This window comes from Pipra filicauda, unplaced genomic scaffold (assembly GCF_003945595.2).
Source record: "Pipra filicauda isolate LSUMZ 115617 unplaced genomic scaffold, ASM394559v2 scaffold266_size1643727_pilon, whole genome shotgun sequence".
In the NCBI taxonomy this organism is placed as follows: Eukaryota; Metazoa; Chordata; class Aves; order Passeriformes; family Pipridae; genus Pipra; species Pipra filicauda.
In genome coordinates, this window is record NW_024104383.1 from 104673 (window position 1) to 122826 (window position 18154).

At 42.9% G+C, this 18154-nt stretch overlaps 1 protein-coding gene and 1 long non-coding RNA gene across 2 annotated transcripts in view; one reads left to right on the top strand and one right to left on the bottom strand.

Moving 5' to 3' along the window:
- Positions 1-11405, bottom strand: part of PDPK1 (3-phosphoinositide dependent protein kinase 1) — a 34060-nt gene extending 22655 nt beyond the window's left edge. Inside the window, exons 1-8 of the mRNA XM_039382360.1 lie at positions 11350-11405; positions 10374-10464; positions 9866-9974; positions 7898-8091; positions 7038-7183; positions 6525-6699; positions 6176-6287; positions 5094-5178 (exon numbers count right to left, since the gene is read on the bottom strand). Of these exons, the coding sequence (XP_039238294.1) occupies positions 5094-5178; positions 6176-6287; positions 6525-6699; positions 7038-7183; positions 7898-8091; positions 9866-9974; positions 10374-10452 (900 nt within the window). The 5' untranslated portion in view covers positions 10453-10464; positions 11350-11405. The remainder of the gene's footprint in view (positions 1-5093; positions 5179-6175; positions 6288-6524; positions 6700-7037; positions 7184-7897; positions 8092-9865; positions 9975-10373; positions 10465-11349) is intronic.
- On the top strand, positions 131-8129 carry LOC120323453. Its single transcript, XR_005563912.1, has 2 exons — positions 131-336; positions 6815-8129. It is a non-coding gene; the product is annotated as an uncharacterized LOC120323453 (long non-coding RNA).
- Positions 11406-18154: the final 6749 nt, after the last annotated feature.

Genomic DNA, 18154 nt, shown 5'->3' on the forward strand with positions numbered 1-18154 from the left:
GCATGGGCGGGGCCTCGGGAGCGCAGCCCGGGGCTGAGGTGCGTCACCGCGGCGGTTCCGGGGCGGGTGTTCGCTCTGCGAACTGGGGTTCCCTCCCGCGGCAGTTCCTACAGGCCCTTGCGTCCCGTGGCCCGCACGAGCTCGCGGGGCCCGTTAACGGCGCCCTGTCAGGCCGTGTGCGAGCGTCGCCCAGGCCTGCGCCCCCCGGACCCAGTGGGGACCCCGCCGACCACGACACTGCAGCGGACAATTGGAATTTGTCAGGGAATTCACAGAATTGTGAGGCATTACTCAAAAGGATGAGGCAGAAAAGGACAACAGCCAGCCAGCTTTCCTGTACGATAATTTTCTCATCTTTTTCTTCAGCAGATGAGTAGAACAACTGATAGTAATCTTCTAATAGGTTGGATGCGTGGGTCAGTGGAGATGTGTAGTTTATTGTTGTAACCCTACCTTCACTCATTTTCAGACTGTAGTCACATTTTAGGCCTCTCAGAGAAACTCTGCCAAGTAGCAAAAAGCTTTTGTGTAGCTTAGGCATTCATAGAATCAGCTGGGTTGGAAGGGACTTTCGAGATCATCAAGTCCAACCCTTGATCCACTACTGCTGCAGTTCCCAGACCATGGCACTCAGTGCCACATCCAGTCTCTTTTTAAAAATCTCCAAGGACGGAGAATCCACTACTTCCCTGGGCAGCCCATTCCAATGTCTGACCCTCTCTGTGAAGAAGTTCTTTCTAATATCTAACCTAAACCTCCCCTGGCACAACTTGAGACCATGCCCTCTTGTCTTGCTGATCTTTGCCTGGGAAAAGAGACCAACCCCCACCTGGCTACAACCTCCTGGCAGGGAGTTGTAGAGAGTGAGGAGGTCTCCCCTGAGCCTCCTCTTCTCCAGGCTGAACAGCCCCAGCTCCCTCAGCCTCTCCTCATAGGACTTGTGTTTTGAGTGCCTTCCCCAGCCTCGTTGCCCTCCTCTGGCCCACCTCCAGCACCTCAATGTCCTTCCCGAACTGAGGGGCCCAGAACTGGGCACAGCACTTGAGGTGTGGCCTCACCAGCGCTGAGTCCAGGGGAAGAATCACTTCCTTGGACCTGCTGGCCACACTGTTCCTGATCCAGGCCAGGATGCCATTGGCCTTCTTGGCCACCTGGGCACACTGCTGGCTCATGTTCAGCTTCTTGTCAATCCAAACTCCCAGGTCCCTCTCTGTCTGGGTGCTCTCTAGCCACTCTGTCCCCAGATTAATGCTGTAACTGTGTTTGTGGCTACTGAACGCTGCTCTTCAAAGAGATCCTCCTGGTCAAAAGGCAGATTCTTTTCCATTTCATCTGGCACAATTTTTTTCTAGACAATATCACAATGGTCCACACAGCAGATTGACCAGTTGGGTTTATGTTTGTTTACGTCCGTGCATATTTTTATAAGGCTCAAAAAGTATCAGGCTCATCACAGAACTAGTAAAATGTATGGATTGCACAGAGCTAAGTTTAGAGCTGTTTCAAACATTACACAACATAGAGTTGTGAACACAAAGAAAGGAAGCAACGGAGAAGCGCAGACTTATAATAATATTACATGACAGTTCTGTCAGACTCACATGAAAATGCTGGCCACTTTGTTCTGGTTGCAGGTGATACACACAGCATGCACTTGGTAGTCCCAGGATATGAAAGGCTTCACAGGCTTGACCAGAGCCCATATTATGTCTCATTACTAGATTGTAGTTCTCTATCTTCCACTGGAAGGATACTTAGAGGCAAAACTCAGCCTTAGAATAGTTCAGAGATTCTAGAAGAAGCTTTAAAAAACATAGCTTGATCCTAATACCAGTCTCAAACATGACACACACAAAAAATGAACAGAAAACCTTAAAATAAAAACACAAAGCAAAAGGCCAGGGGGAAAAAGGAGTTTTATAGACTACTTTTGTAAAAAATTTGTAGTATTTCATTGGCTGAATGAAAATGAGGCTTTGATTGTTCCAAAGACCTAATTGTAAAGCAGAGGTATTTTGTTCTTTTTTTCTAGTGACAACAACTAACATTTATAAGTAACTCCATAAAAGCAGAAGCAGCTGAAAGTTGTTTCATCTGGAGAACCGCTGATGCTGGAATATTATTGCAGCTTTTTAACCATCAGCCTCTCATCACCTGCAGACTCAGTTGTTACAGTCTTCCTGTCCTACCCTAATGGACTCAGGCAGCATCATCTTTGACTTTTCATTTCTCTCAAGTAATTTCTGACTACATTCAATCTCTCTGTTTTCTTTTGCTTCTTTATCTCATGAAGTTTTTTTGTTCTCCCTTCCATAGCCTGACCTGCTGCTCCTTACCATATCTGAATATAATCGTTCCCACTCTGATTTTGCTAATACTCCTAGTACAGAATACCTTCTTAACTGAGCAAGATTTTATGAAACTGGTTCACTTTCTGTGCAGACAGGTTCATAAGCAAGGGCTATCAAGATCTGAGAGATTTAAGATACAATTGATCTGACAATTTCAGAAAGCATCCCTCTGATTCTGAAGATTTGAAATTTGAGACACTACATCAAACCACACCATGGGGTCTAAAAGTTTAGGATCACCAAAGTCCTTCAGGTGTGTAGCCTTGTTATATGATTTTCTTATCCTGAGGAAATTATAGCAACTCTTAACGACAGCAACAGCACATTCTTCTCTTGCCATTAGATTGAGGTATAGTAAAAGAAGCACACTTGAATACAGTTTTCACAAGTTAAAAACCACAAAGGACCATAAATGGGATAATATTTTCAGATATCAAGTAAGCCCTTTTTGCTTACAACACTGAAAACAAATCACTGCTGTTACCTCCTTTGGCTGTCATGCAAATTGGATGTGAACTTCTCCTTCTGTTCCTGTTTTTCTCACACTTGAAGACTCCTCACAACAATTCTCTGGCCTAGCATGTTTTTTGGGAAGGATGTCTCAACCTACTTTGTTAATTATAAATGAAATGTTTCTTTGCCTTGTCAAAACTATTCAGTGCTAATGGTCAGCAGAGAGACAAGGGAAGCATTCCAAAGACAGAGGAATAAATGTATGTGACTGTATATATGCATGTGCCAGCTAGTTTAGATGCATGTCTACGTATCTCACTATGCTTGCTAAAACTGTTGAGCCTATTAAATTGAGGAGATCCAACTAAGACTCCAGAAATCTGCCTGGTGGTAAATTAATTGTGTATAGTATTTTCTAGGACAGAAAGTAAATCTCTAGATATCCAGCTCAGAAAGGCTGTACCTGTTGTGCAGTTAAGACAAAGGACTTATCACCTTGGAGAGCCAGTAGGCCTGGCCTGTATTGTGATTAAGTAAGCCTCATGTGTGCTGTTCTTGCTTTTCATCTTTCTCCATTAGATCAGCCCAGCCACTTAACCTTGAGGTAAATTTTTGTTAAAATCAAAGCAGTACATGAGGCTTAGTTATTGCAAAATAAAAAGTTAGAGCCTTTCACAATAATAAAGATCAAGGTCCACTGTCTGATGATCTTTAAATAGAGCAATTACAAATTCTGATCAAATCAGGAACCAGTTGAAGTCATCAATGCATTAAGAAGCAAAATTACCCTCTTTAGCGAAAATCGTTTATTGTGATTTTATGAAGAATTATGCATAGCTTTAAAAAATTATGGAGTTTAAATCATGGTTCATCACATTGCAAATATTGCTGCTTCCAAGAGGCACACAATTCCAATAGCTCTTCCTGAGGAAAAACAGCGGGTCTGCTGCTGCCTCCTTAGACCGGCGGTTACTGGACCTCTGCTGGCAGGAGGTTAATTCAGGGAAGGGCATGGTAATGTATCTCTGAGACAACAGATCTTGCTGGAGTTGGGCTTTGCCATGCCTGTAGGGGTAGTATTTGCTAGCCAGAGGACTTGGTCACAATCTTCTTCTGAAGTACAGGAATTGAAGATTTATTTTAAAATTATACAAGTTTGCAATTGTCTGCACAGTCACCATTTAAGCCACTTAGGAAGACAATGTTGGGAGGTGAGAGAAGAGCACCAGAATCTTTGTAGGCAGTATTCCTCAGGGAAGGTCACTGATCATTCTGATGTTTGACAAGACTATTGCCATCGGAGAGCTTCAGTGGTTCAGCAGGAATCAGACCTCCTGTGGTATCATTGTCACACAAGGTACAATAGTCACTGCCACTGAAGGACACATCTTCTATCTCCAAAGATTCCTGAAGCATAAGAAAGTCACCCTTTCCATGCTGTGAATGAGAGGAATAATTCCTTCCCATGCTAGGGCTCTCAGAATTGTCTTTAATTATTTCAGAGATTTTCAGGCCAACTGTGTCATCAGCATGGTTCGGTGCAAACAATAGTCCTGGCCTCACTTCTATCTCTTCAGCTCTTATATACCTACTGGGGACATATTGCTGGCTTGGACCTGGGGCAAATACAAAGTTTTCTTCTGCAGCAACCAGATTTGTGCTTTCCTGAGGTTTCCAGGAGATCTGGGAAATCAGTTCCTGGGTGTTTAGATCAGAAACTCTATCTGCAGTCACTTTGCTTGAGTTGCTGGCCTCTTCTCTTCCAAATTGGCTACAAACCTCATTAGGTCCAACCCAGTCCTAGTGAAAGGATCAATAAGTTTGGGTCATTTTTCATAGTTATTCCAAAATATTCTGTGTATATGGCTTTGGCACAATAATCCAGAGGTTTAGTGCAAATATAACAGGCCAAGTTAGAGTAATAGGGTAGACAATCTAGCTGCTAATTTCACAAAGCTTTACAAGAAATTTTACAAGATTTCACCTCCAGAATATAATGCAAGCTACTTGTATTGCTTTGGCTTTGAAAGGACAGGGTGCACCTTTTAGATTCAGCCAGAGTTCAAAGTGACTAGAGGGGTTCTATTTCTAAGGAGTGAGAAGTTGGACAGGAGCTCTGCTGGTCAGCTAGTATGTGGAGACAAGAAACTGAGAAACTGTAAACTCTCAGGAAGAGCAGAACCACCTGTCAGTAACTCTGCTCAGGAGCTAGAATGATTAATCCCAGAAAAAAAAATCCTCCCATCATGAACTGAGGATCATAAGAAAGGAATTAAACTTATTTCTTACCTTGAAATTCCCATTGTGCAAACTGTAGAGTGGCTGAAAGAAAGCAGCTGGCGTGGGAATGTTAAAGCAGGTGAGACTTTTTGCCCTAAAGTGAGAAAACAACTCTTAAAAAACCCAGAAAATTTTTCTGTATTCTGTCTCCATGATACTGATTGGATGCAACCTCCACACTTACCATGATTTCTGACATCTCATGCAATCGTTTGTCTGCTACCTATGCATGCATTTAATGTTTTTAGCCTGAAGCAGTCTTAAAAGTTTCTTAGGAATATCCAAAAAGTTATTACTGGTCTATTACCCGTTATATGCACCAAGCTATTGAAACATCTGTTTTTCAACTTCCTTGATCTAAACCACTGTTTCTGGAAGTGTTTTAGAGAATTCTAGCTTCATTATATTTAGACAGAGAAATTCTGCCAGACATTCTTGCCCATTTATTAGAGTCTATCCTGTAAAATACTTTATCACATTTTGTCAAGTATTCTGTTTCTCTAAGAATGATGTGTGTATGGAGCATAATAATGTATGTCAAGGCAGAAAAAAAAAAGAGGTAAGAGATTTACTTTTGCTCTGACAGCATAAAAATGGCAGAAGATGGTTGAACCAAGGTTCTAAACCACTTTGTAAACTTGATCTCAACAGAATCTGAGTCAGTCTAGCTTGCCTATACTGGTATTTTACATACCAACTGCTGCCAGGTATGTCACGAGTAGCTTAACATTGACATCAGTTTAACCATCTTTATGGATTGCTAGGTACTTGCACTTTTAATTTATCTACATGAAGCTTAACAAGAAATTTCCGTGGCTTTAAATTTCTTTAACTCCAAGAGACCCTCATCCTTGAGTTTCAGCTGAGTTTGGGAGTCACAAGGGTACTTTGGTCTCCTTAAGGACTGTATAGTGGGTCATTAACTATCATCAGCCAAGGAATATGTCATGTCCCATGACTGTCAAAAGAGGTTTTGACAATGACTGAGCCTGTGCAGGAGAAACAGGAAGGAAAAGGGATATAACAACTCTTGATTTATCCTCTTCAGGCCATAAAGATCAAGGGGAACTTAATGAAAAACTATCACATACCTTGAAGAAAGTTTGCAGTTCCAGAATAAATAGAGTAGAGTGCCCAAACTCAGAGGAATAAACAAGAGCTGCATAGTGGTATTTAAGATCTTCTCAGACAGTTTTGGTACATCTAGGAAAACAATCAGCACAAAAATTTTTAGCAAAAGTCTAGAAGTCAAGATAGAACTCCAAATAACCAAGCAATCCAAATGAAACAGGCTGCTAAAGTCCTCAAGGAAAGGAACTTGGCTATGAATACTTGAAGAAAGCTAGTTCTGTTTTGTAAAGCTCCATTTTTCCACATATCTTCCTTTTTTTTGGAACATGGACATGAAATGAATTAAGATGAAAACAACATTCTTTGTACCTGCTCTTTGAAACACCGTTGTCTGGCTCCACTCACTCCACTGACTGTGGTAGGAATTCTCATTTTCAGAAACTTTGCAGCGAACTCTTGCAATGTAAGCAATGCCACTGCGAAGCTCTGTTGCTTCAATTTCTATCTGTGGCAGTGAACTGGATGGTGTCTTGTTCAATGCAATCTGAAAAGTATTGCAAAGCATTTCTGTTAACAAGGCTGGGCAAAGGGATGGTCTTTTAAATACTCTTTTTTGTTGTTTTTTTTTTTTTTCCCTTTTCCAAATTCTCTTTTCTTAGATGCAAGAAGAGGACCTGCATGAGGATGGGTGACTTATGAATGTAGGGGTCATGAGAAGAGTTATTGATCTCCAGAACTGATTTATATAAAATCTTTCAGACTTCATATGGGAAACCAGAAAGGCCAGATTAAAAGAGTCAGCTGGCAGAGAGCCCTGAGCTGATTAGCAAGGCTGTTATGCCCAAAGAGCAAGGCAGCATCACTGCGTGTCTCATCCATTACCTCCCAGGACATGCTGTACTCCTTATACTGCAATTCATATTGGAGAATTTCAACGAGGTACCAAGGCACATTCCACACACTCCACCATATCTGACACTTGCTGGCAGTGGCATTGCTCTGGAGGTTCAAAGGTGGATCAAGTTTTACTGTAAATAGAGGAGGCAGGTTTTTTCACAATATTTGGAACATCACAAAAGGAGATGCGTGATACCAGGCTGACTAAAGTCTTGGAAGATAAAGCTTGGTCCGAAGAGTGATACTAAGACCAGAAGTAGACCAAATTAGTTTCCAGGTTGGATCAGAGCAGCTACAGAACTGACATAAATTAACGATAACTCCAGCAGTCTCTGGGGATAATCTTGCAAGCAAAGAACCACTCTGGATGTCACATTCTGCCCTAAAAACATACCACACATATAGATACTAGATACTAGTATTTCAGATACTAGAGCATTTCTCTGAAGTACCAGGCCACGGGACATTCGATTAAATCCGTGACTTTGATTTCTCATTACATAATTTCTCAGGAAAAAGTAAAACAACAAAACAAACAATTGTGGCAATCTAATTGTAAATTATCTATGGCACAAGAAAACATGATGCAAGTGCGAAGTCTTCTTGAAAGATGCTCCAGAGCCAGCCCTCTCTAAAGTCCTAGAAAAGTCAGAATGGAGAGACTCAGGGACTGCATCCTCACTGGAACAGTCCACACAGCACACTCTCCAGGAATGGACAGTCTGGCTTGTTTTCATTGTTTCCACTTGCTGTCTTTGAGACACCCTTTGTTAGAGAGCATATCAGACCTACCCCAAAGCTGCTGGGCAGAGCCACAGCTCATGACTGCCCTTGTTCATACTTACTGTGCTTGCGGGGATTGTACACTGGAAAGGTAATGTATTTGTGATTACGTCCAAAGAAGTGTCCTTGGAGAGAGACTCTATAACCATCTGTTTCCAAGATCTGGCTGGCTAAATGAATTGTGCAGTGGTACTGATTCTGCATGCTCTCTGTGGCAGTCAGTTTGCAGCTGGCGTTGTGGCCCTTTGACCAGAGGCTAGAAGAATAAAAAGGCTGAAAGTTTCTTTGAAGGCATACAATTAAGTGTTTTTTCAGTTTATGAAGAACATGTGGCAGCTTAGCACACCACCACACTCTGGAAGACCATGAACCTCTTTAGTGCAGAGAGCACAGAAAGCAATCCTAAAGCTGGCTGGATGGCAGGGCTGAATAGGGAGGAAGGAGATGCCTTCATAACCTCTCTGCTGAAAGCACCAGACCTTCAAGGAGCTGCATACAGAGCCCAATATCTGCCCTCTCTGAAAGTGAGAGGGCTGCATGTCATTGCCAGGAAAGCAGCTGGGTAGGGGGGAAGAAGTTAGTTACAACTGCACAGCACAGAAGCAATGAGCTGTACATTAAGGCCTCTTTTGCTAGGAACAAACATCAGTACTGACAGCAAAACATGCTGGAAGTTGGTTTGCTGTTTTGTGGTGTAGCCATTTATTAGCAAATTTTTCACGTTGCATGTGATCCCACAAGAAACAGGGATATCACAGTTTATCAGCTTGGCAGTTCTTCATAGATCTAAACCCCAGTGTTATTTAGAGCTAGGCTATTTTTGACTTAACCCTACCAGAATATGAGGCATCTAATGTCAGCATGGCTTACCCTCATGTAATAGTTACTGGTGGTCAAGACAGTGTTATTGCATAATCTAAACACATTCATCTCAAATTATCCTGTCACATAGCAAACTATTCACCCTATTGTTTCCATTAGAGAAAACACTATTCAGATAATATTCTAAATCACAGAATTGACCAGGTTGGAAAAGACCTCTGAGATCATCAAGTCCAACCCTTGGTCTAACACAGCTGTGGTTCCCAGCCCATGGCACTGATGCCACATCCAGTCTCATCTGAAAAGCCTCCAGGGACGGTGAATCCACCACCTCCCTGGGCAGCCCATTCCAATGTCTGATTACTCTCTCTGTAAAAAATTTTTTCCTGATATTCAACCTAAACCTCCCCTGGCACAGCTGAAGACCGAGCCCTCTTGTCCTACTGCTGGTTCCTGGGAGAAGAGCCCAACCCCCACCTGGCTACAACCTCCTGGCAGGGAGTTGATAGAGAGTGATGAGGTCTCCTCTGAGCTTCCTCTTCTCCAGGCTAAACAACCCCAGCTCCCTCAGCCTCTCCTCACAGGACTTGTGCTCGAGTCCCTTCCCCGGCCTCGTTGCTCTTCTCTGGACCTGCTCCAGCCCCTCCATGTCCTTCCCGAACTGAGGGGCCCAGAAACTGGACACAGCACTGCAGGGGTGGCCTCACCAGCACTGAATAAATCTGTTATTAAATCTTATAACTCACTGGACTTGTATATATATATATATACTAACTAATAGATTAAACCACTAGTGGTTTAATTTCTAGGCAAAAAGACAAGAAATTATTAGAAGTTGATTTAGGGAGCTTCATGGACGATGGGCTCTGGAAGTTCCCAGATCACAGAGACTGAAGGCCAGGAAGGAAAGGCTCCCTATGCTGAGGCATCTGCCAGAACAGTTCACTGGGTGGATAGCCAGAGCTGGCAGGAGAACGTGCAGCTGTGTGCACTGTACCTCAGCTGCCCCAGCTGAGGCTGTGGGCCCACAAAAGGGAGCAGCTTCCAAGGTAGCCCAGGTCTGGGGTGATGGGGTGGCAAAGGTAGCTGTGCCACAGGTCTCCTCCTGCTGTGGAGGGAGCAAAGCCCACAGCTGGACCCCATCTCTGCCATCCTGCCCATGCCAGGGCTGGGGCTGCCACAGGCAGCACTCGGTATGTGGCTCTTACTTGGTGAAATGCAGGTGGAAAGGTCCATCGCCCACGGGCTTCTCCGTCGCCCACGTGCAGTTCACGGTAGTTATGTAGTTATTCAGGCAGCTCAGGCTGCCACAGAGCTCTGCAGAGGAAGGAGACCAGAGCTGGATTCATGTATCACTGGATGAGGCCTTGCTCAGTACATCAAATAAATGCATTACTTGCTAGTACTTCCTTTACTGACACTGCATCTAATCTTCCCCATCATGTTCTTCCTCTCTTGTACCACACTTCACTGCATGAGATGAGTGTAAGATCTTAAGGCAGGGACCTTGGGCAGTAGCTACACTTTTTCTGCTGCCCAGCTTATCCAGTATGTGCTCAGTTCCCTAGGCTTGGCATTACCAGCCAGCTGTACCGGTTCCTGGGACCTAGGAAAGGGCAGGATCTTGGGTTGCATATTTAAGAGTCTGTGAATGAAAAATAAGCACAGGTATGTGCCTGTTTTCCTACGGTGAACCTATTCCGGATCTCCTCTTACCTCTCCCTCTTCCTCCACCAAAGAGCAGCACAGCAGTAATACACAGCCAGAGGCCCAGCTGCCACACAACTCTTCCCATTCCAGATAATATCTGAAACAGAACAATTTTTAGGAGCAGTTTTGTCAGTATTTGTACCAGCAGGTTGAAGCTTTACCTACTTGCTTCTGCAAGTGTGATGCAAGCTTATCTTGAATCTCTCAGGGCACCAGCTCAGCTATATGATTTCTTCTATAGGAACTGGTCTTCTCATGGCAGTAAATAATACTTTGTACAGGAATCTAAAGCACGAGCTGCATTAAAGGAAATCTTTAATTCCTGCAATTTGATCAAGGGTGGGTGAAAGGGTGGGTGTTTCATCTTTCCTTCTTCCTGCATTTTTGGCATCTGGTTTATGACAATTTAAGAGCAGCAGAGAGCCACAGTGGGTTGGAAAAAAATGTTCACGTTTCCCTGTATCTCATTTCTGACAGCAACCGAAACCAGATGCTTAGAGAAAATCATAGCAATAGAGCATAGATATTCTTCTCTGAAAACATTCTCGGCCTCCAGACATTTGCAGCTCAGGGGCCTCCTGGAGCAGACGTAATTTCTGCATATTCAGAAAAGAGAAACAGAGAATAACTGATATGCTCCTGGTCAAAGCATTCATTGAGAGATGTAGAATACTTAGGACCTAGTCATTACCCCAGTTCACAGAAGGGTTGTATAAGGATGTTTGAAGTGTGTCTTCTGCAATATGGAACACTACCTCTGTACAGTGTTAAGCTGGACTCACTCTTTTTTTTTTTTTTTTAATTAGAAATTCCGTTCTGTGAATTCTCTCCTGAGTTTTAATTTAAAATTATACTTTTTCACTGAAAGCTTCTGATTTGGTATTCTTATGGCAAAGTTTAATACGAAGAATATGGACCTGATCTACTCAGCAATACATGGTGTTTTTAAAAGATGTTTTCAGTTTGCAATACTTGCTGTTACCTGAACACAGCAAATGAGCCCAGCACTGCTGCGAGGAGTGTGATGCTCCAAGGAGCCTGAAACCCAGAAAACATGGAGTGAGTTTGTAGACAGAGACCACTAATAAACAAAAACAGTTTCTTGAAAAATTAAAAGAATTTTGGAGGAACACTGTTTGCACTGCTTGCCTAGCACGTACACTGAACTGAGTTCTAGGGCTGGGCTAACGTAAAGGTCTGAGAATTTTCTGTCTTAGAAGAGCTTGGGTTAGTTATTATTAAAAAAAAAACAAAAACAAAAAACCCAAACCAACAACTATCAACCAAAATTTGCCAGAGATTATGATCTCTCTTTCAGGACAAGCTGGGGAAAAGGGAGAGAGTGTCAGGATAGGAGAAACACTAAGTACAGCATTAGCACAGGACCAAACAGATACAGCCTGGCTATAGAATAAGATCATGATTTCAAACCAACAAAGGATCTGAAGTAATCTAGAATAGAAGTGAGCGAGAAAAAGCCTATGCTTAGCAAGGATTGTGATATTTAAATCATTAGGATTGTTTTACTGAAGGGATTAAGTGATCTGATGGCTACAACAGCAGGAACTGGACTCCATGACCAAGAGTATCCTTCCAGTCATGAATTTCACAAAGCTATACAGCAGCATCCAAATAAAACTTCTTGCCTGTGATCATGCCTGCTTATGGTGTCCCTTTTGTGAATCGAATAGTAAAATAATTACAATGTTTCAGAAACTTATCAAGAGAAAAGGAATCTTTCTGGCTACCACTCCCCCACCTCTTCATTTATGGGTTTTTGGTAAGCACTCTGTTTTGCTGCAGACCTTCTTCAGAGTGGGGGTTGTCAAGAGGAAGTGTCACCAGTAGCTGATTTTAGCTGCAGGAGGCTGGGAGGCATGAAGCCTCTCCTGCTTATCATTCTAATCAGGGTTGCGTGTGATCCCTGAGATAAATACAGTCATAGTGACTAAATATGATATAGACAGAGCTGCATTAAGTAGAATTATACATGTGCTTACAAGAACTTGTTCAGGCACACAAACAAATAAACAAACATAGGTCAAGATAAGTAAACCAGGACAGAATGTTTCCAGGTAATTGCTATTAATTTTATAAACTCCCCCCAACCCACGTAAGAAGTTCTTTGTTCAGTTCTTCAGCGTTCAAAATGTGTCAGACATTTCTGGCTCTCTAGCCCACCTGGAAACAAATACAGCATGTTTAAATGCAAATTTTTGCATTAGAAGCCATGAATGTTAGTCGTAAGTAGGTCACGTAACACTGAATTCTGAAAGGCTTATCAGAAAATTATTTCAGGAAATAGCACATAACCAGATGAACAAGATTCTGCAGTACATTAATGCAATTAGAGGAGCTAACACACAGACTGTGGATGCATATGAGTTAAAAGAAATGTTATTGTAGCTACATGTAATATTGAATAATTTCTTCTGTTGGGATCCATACTTTAGACAAAGAGATGCCGTCAATATAAAAATGGTTCTGGAAAGGGCTATAGGAATGATATGATCTTGGATAACTTTCCTCAGAAATCAACCATTAAAGACCAACCAAATCTCTTTAACTTAACCAAAGGAAACACTAAGTAGTAATTTCACACCAGCCATAAGTATCTTACATGGGAAGGTGATTTCACATAGGAGAAAAATCTTTTCTTTTTTTTTTTAAATCTCCTAGAGACAGATGGAAAGAATGCACTTGTTAGACACTGAAGGTAGATACAATTAGACAGAAATAAAGTGTAGAATTTGTACAAAAGGGAACTACCTTTATTGCTGGAACCTCTTGCCTAAACATATGATGCAAGACTTGTAGTCTATAAATCTTTCTTGGGTATCTTGAAAAACAATACAAAATCCCGGTAGCTCAGATGGAAACCCAGTGCCAGCAGCCCAGGTGCTATTACAGCAGCTGCCAGCACTGGAAGACAAAGCAATTTTTTAGCCAGGTTGCCTGCTGGTTTTTCGCGTTCTAGTGCCCAGTTTCTGCCACACTGGGCAGTTGTGGGTGAAGCCAGAAAAGCCCCGTGAAAACTGGAGGAACCACCTTTACTCTGCAGGAAAGAAAGAGACCAAATGCCTGAGATGACACCCTGAAACAATACACCAGACATGCTTCCACCAGTCTGGATATTAGCTCAGCACCAGGAGCTGAGTAGTGACCTTGAGTTCCTAGGTAGTCTCAAGCTGTTGCAATGGTGTTTCCACCATCCTTTCTGCATGTTTCCAGGGCCGAGTTGTTCTGCCTGTTACCTGCTCAAGGAAATGAGGCCTTGCAGCCTTGCCTTTCCCCTTCCCTCCTGTAGTTCCACCAGCAGCCTCCATTTCCCAAAAGTAATTTTAAGTAATTTTGAAGCAGAGTTTGTACAGCACAGATTTTTCAAATGCTCTCAGCTGCTTACCAACAGAAAGGCACATGACTGACGGTTATTGGTAGATCTATTACTAGGAATTCATATTCACAGATTCACCTCCACATTTCAGGTCCAGCTGAACACACAATAAAAAGATTTTCTTTTAAGAATTTGTAAGGTGAAATAAATTATTTGATAGATAACACTGAGAGGGGAAGTAGAACAAGAAGGTGACAACACAGTCCCATCATGTGGGTAGCCTAGATATCATCTGGGTTTTAGCAACTCAGTAAAGCAGAGCTTTACAAGGAGACCCAAAGAATGAGGTAGCCCAGGTGAATTGCAGGCAGTACCTTCAATATATAAGCAGTAGCATAAAGGGTGATTAGGAGGAGGTGATTTAACAATCTAGTGGGAGGTGGAAGCTGACATCATTGAGTTCACTTTTTGATGGAGAAATGAGAGATGACAACAGGACAAGGAGAGGCTGTCAGTGACTTTGGAAGTCGGGACAAGAAGCTTATGAGAAAGAGAAATAGAAGAATTGTGTAGAGAAATGTAATAGGTTCAAAGGGATGGACACAAGAAAGGACCTTTGCATCTCTGACTTTTGGATGACTACAGGTAAGACAAGTTCTACAAAGGCCTGACAAAACACGAAGTGCCATATAAGAGCATGAGCAAAAATTTGACATAGAGATGCGTGCATAAGCTTCTTCAACATGCTTGAGCATCCTTGGATACTTGTCAGATTACATGCCAGCCCACAGCAGAGAGACAGGACTCCTAGGTTTTATTCCACCTCTGACATCAATTTTTATATAGAGTACATTGTTTCATCAGTGTAATTTTTTCTTGTTGCAGCTCATACATCTGGTCTTCTATGCTCACCTAAATCTTAGAGGAAGTCAGAAGCTTCAGGCTCTGGACTCTTTCAAAATGTGTTTTTCTTGCTGTCACTCCCACAGCAAGATATGATGTTGACAAGAAGCTCAGCAGGATCTAGCAATGTATGTTTGCCACCCAGAAAGCCAATCCTTCATCAGCCTGCATCAAAAGCAGTGTGACCAGCAGGTTGAGGGAAGGGGTTCTACCCTCTACCCTGCTCTTGTGAGACCACTACCTGCACTACTGTGTCCAGCTCTGGGGTCCTCAACGTAAGAAGGACATGGAGCTGCTAGAGCAAGTCCAGAGGAGGCCGTGAAGATGACCAGAGAGCTAGAGCCCCTCTGCTATGCAGGCAGGATGAGAGAAGTGGGGTTGATAACCTGGAGAAGAGAAGGCTCTGAGGAAACCTTAGAGCCCCTTTCAGTATCTAAAAGGGCTATAAGAAAGGCAGAGAGGGACTTTGGACAAGGGTATGAAGTGACATGACAGGGGGGAATGGCTGCTCCATCCCTGGAAGTGTTCCATGCCAGCTGGACAGGGCTTGGACAAGCCCATGGCAGGGATCGCTTCCAATCCACACCATTCTAGGATTCTATGATACAATGAGTGGTGTACAGTGGGAGCAGACACAGCAGACCTGGACCCTCGAACACTGTTTCCATCCATTACGTCTTAGTAATTAGTGATAAGTGGCCTGCTTTCCCTTGGCCATAATCCCTTCCTTTGCTTACATCTCTTCCAGAGGAAGCACCAACAGGCACTACAGAAAAGCAGGACATTGACTGGCACCTATGAAGTAAAACAATGACAGGCAGTAGCACATCTGTACCAACAGGTACATCCATCCATCCATTAGGACTAACCCAAGTGTACATTCACCTTTATACTACCAGGTGTGATTAGAGGGGTACCCATCATGAACAATCATCTCTGCCTATAAAGAAAGACTTTTGCAGGCCCTTTAAGAAAAATTAGCCATAGATTGTCTACCTTCTTAATACCTAGGCCTCTGAGTACATGCCTGACAGAAGCACATCAAGTGCACACAGCAGACTCACATGATCAGCATGCCAGCTGCTGGGGAATAAGGAAAAAGGGGTTGGATTTCTCAACTACAGAGATTATCAGAGAACCCCATATAACCAGTCTTTTTCTCCCTTCATCTTTGGAGAGCCATCTTCCCATAATTTGATGCTCACAAACAGCCTTGCACTTTTAGATTTGACATACTTGGATCCGAGAGAAAAACCTGGTACAAAGGATGACTACTGCAATAAAGCAATATCCACACACACACACACACACACACACGTATATATACACACATGCATACATTAAAAAAGTATATTTTTGCCTGCAAAGTCCCAAACACTGAGGAGTATTTTGGCTGGCTTCCTTTACATTCATCTCTTGCAGTCAGAGAGGAGTACCTAAAAAATAATTTCTTCAGGGTGGTCCTTTTTTTGAGCACAATCCATCAGAATTAATGCAATAGTGTTGTTTTGTGCTCGGCAAACTAGCAGAACAAAAGCACAGGGACCCTTCTCATGATTCTTTTGTTCTAGGTTTCCAGTAAAAGAAACAATATATAATTCCACATTTAGGGATAGAAAATATTTTTCAACATTTTAGCTCAGTAGATGTATCCTAACATTAGATACTGGCATACATGGAACAGAAATATGTTAAACTGTCTTACCAGCTCAAAGAAAATGTCACTTTTTGCACCGCTTCTGTCCCTTGATAGTTTGAGCTTCGTGGTTTGATGATCATGCAGTAGCAGCAGTGGCATAATAAAGCAGAGCATACTGTGCTTACAGAGCATACTGATTTTAAAGATAATCTCAAGAACCAATGAAAAACTGCTCAGATTATCAGATTGAGTTAAAGTAGCCGTATCTGCAATTACTCATTAGTCATGGAGAAACTGAGGAATTTCTGCTAAAGGGTTAACATTTAAAAGGCCAAGCAATTTGCTGAATATAGAAGTATAGGCTTGCAACTTTTATATAAAAAAGGGCCAACAGAAGAGCTTTCTAAGTGACCTAAAGTCATTTTATAGCCCTGTCTGGATGTGAGGCAAAACTGCTTCCACCCAAGTCCTCTACCAAACTATGCTCAGACTCCTGGAGCACCCTGAGCTGCCCTGTCCTGCACTTCCCCCACAGCCAACTGCTGCACTGTGCTCAAAGCGCAATTCTGGAAGCAAAGGCAAAAAAGTATTGCAGTGCTTCTGTGTCCTGATCCCAGAGCATATGAGGAACAGATCTTCCCACGCCCAGCTGCAATGGCAGTGTTACAGTTAGGATGCATCACGTCAGTCCTGTATGTGGGTCTAGTGCCAAGAAGGGGGAGAGAGAAGCAGTCAAAGAATAGACCAAATAACAGTCTGTCAGTATCAGCTTCTGGGGCCAAGAGACAAGGAGGCAGAGGCCATGCAGAAACGGAGATGGACATTTCCAAACTGGTACAACAGAATGAATTATGGTGCTTCCCCTAGTACCTGCTTTTTGGCCCTAACATTCCTGGGAAAACATAATTTTTCCAAATTAGATACTGCTAGGTAAGGGACATTTGCAGTTTGTTCCTAGGAGACACTGAAAACCCCCCACTTCCAACCCCCTCCACATTCACAGTGACAACAATTCATTGGCCAAAGGGCAATTGTTACAGCTTGCTTCAAAGGGAATGGCCTCCCTTATTTTAATACTCTTATGGCAGGTACCTGCCTGCAAAATCTGCCTCCTAGGGTGACCAGAAGTAACTTCTAGCCCAACATAGCACCAAACCATCACCTCCTACCAAATGTACAGCCTGATAGTGTTGCAGTAATAGAAACAGCTCCTTCAGCAGTTCTGGGGCCAATGATACAGAGACAAAGAGCAGGCAGAACTGAGATGTAAAGGGCCATAGAAAGACAGACGAGTTTCCCCTCTTCCCTTAAGCAGCCGGGGTCAGTTACCACAATGTAGTTTCTGAAGTGAAAATAGCTGTAAGATGAAGCTGTAAAAGACTGTGTGGAAACCATCAGAAACACTTCTGCCTAGTCCACATTTGCATTGACATGAGCATGATGCAAAAGCCCTTGTAGGACAGTGTGGGGCAGGCTCAGCTCATCCAGGCAGTGAAGTTGGGGTGATCCTCTGCAGTTCATAGAGGACACGCAAGGGACTGGTTGTGCAGCAGGGAGGATGTATTAGCATGTGAAGACCTCCCACAACTTATCACAGCTGATGACAAGAAAAATGGAAAATAAGGAGGGAAGGAACCAAAAAACTTAATATCTTAGAGCAGTGCCCAGGAAGCCACTGAGCTAGGGGTATATTGAGGGAATAATAAAAACATGGGCAAAACTAAGCCATACAGGTCCAAAAATCAACATAGCAGATACCATGGCTGTTCTGAACAATCAAACCAGGGAGGTGGATGCATAGCAGTACAGTCCCAGCACTCACCTGTGAAAGAAAGAGCTTCTCTTCATTACAGTACTCCCTTCTCTTTAGGGAGCTGTGGAGATGCCTATAGTCTCAGTTAAGAGATGGAG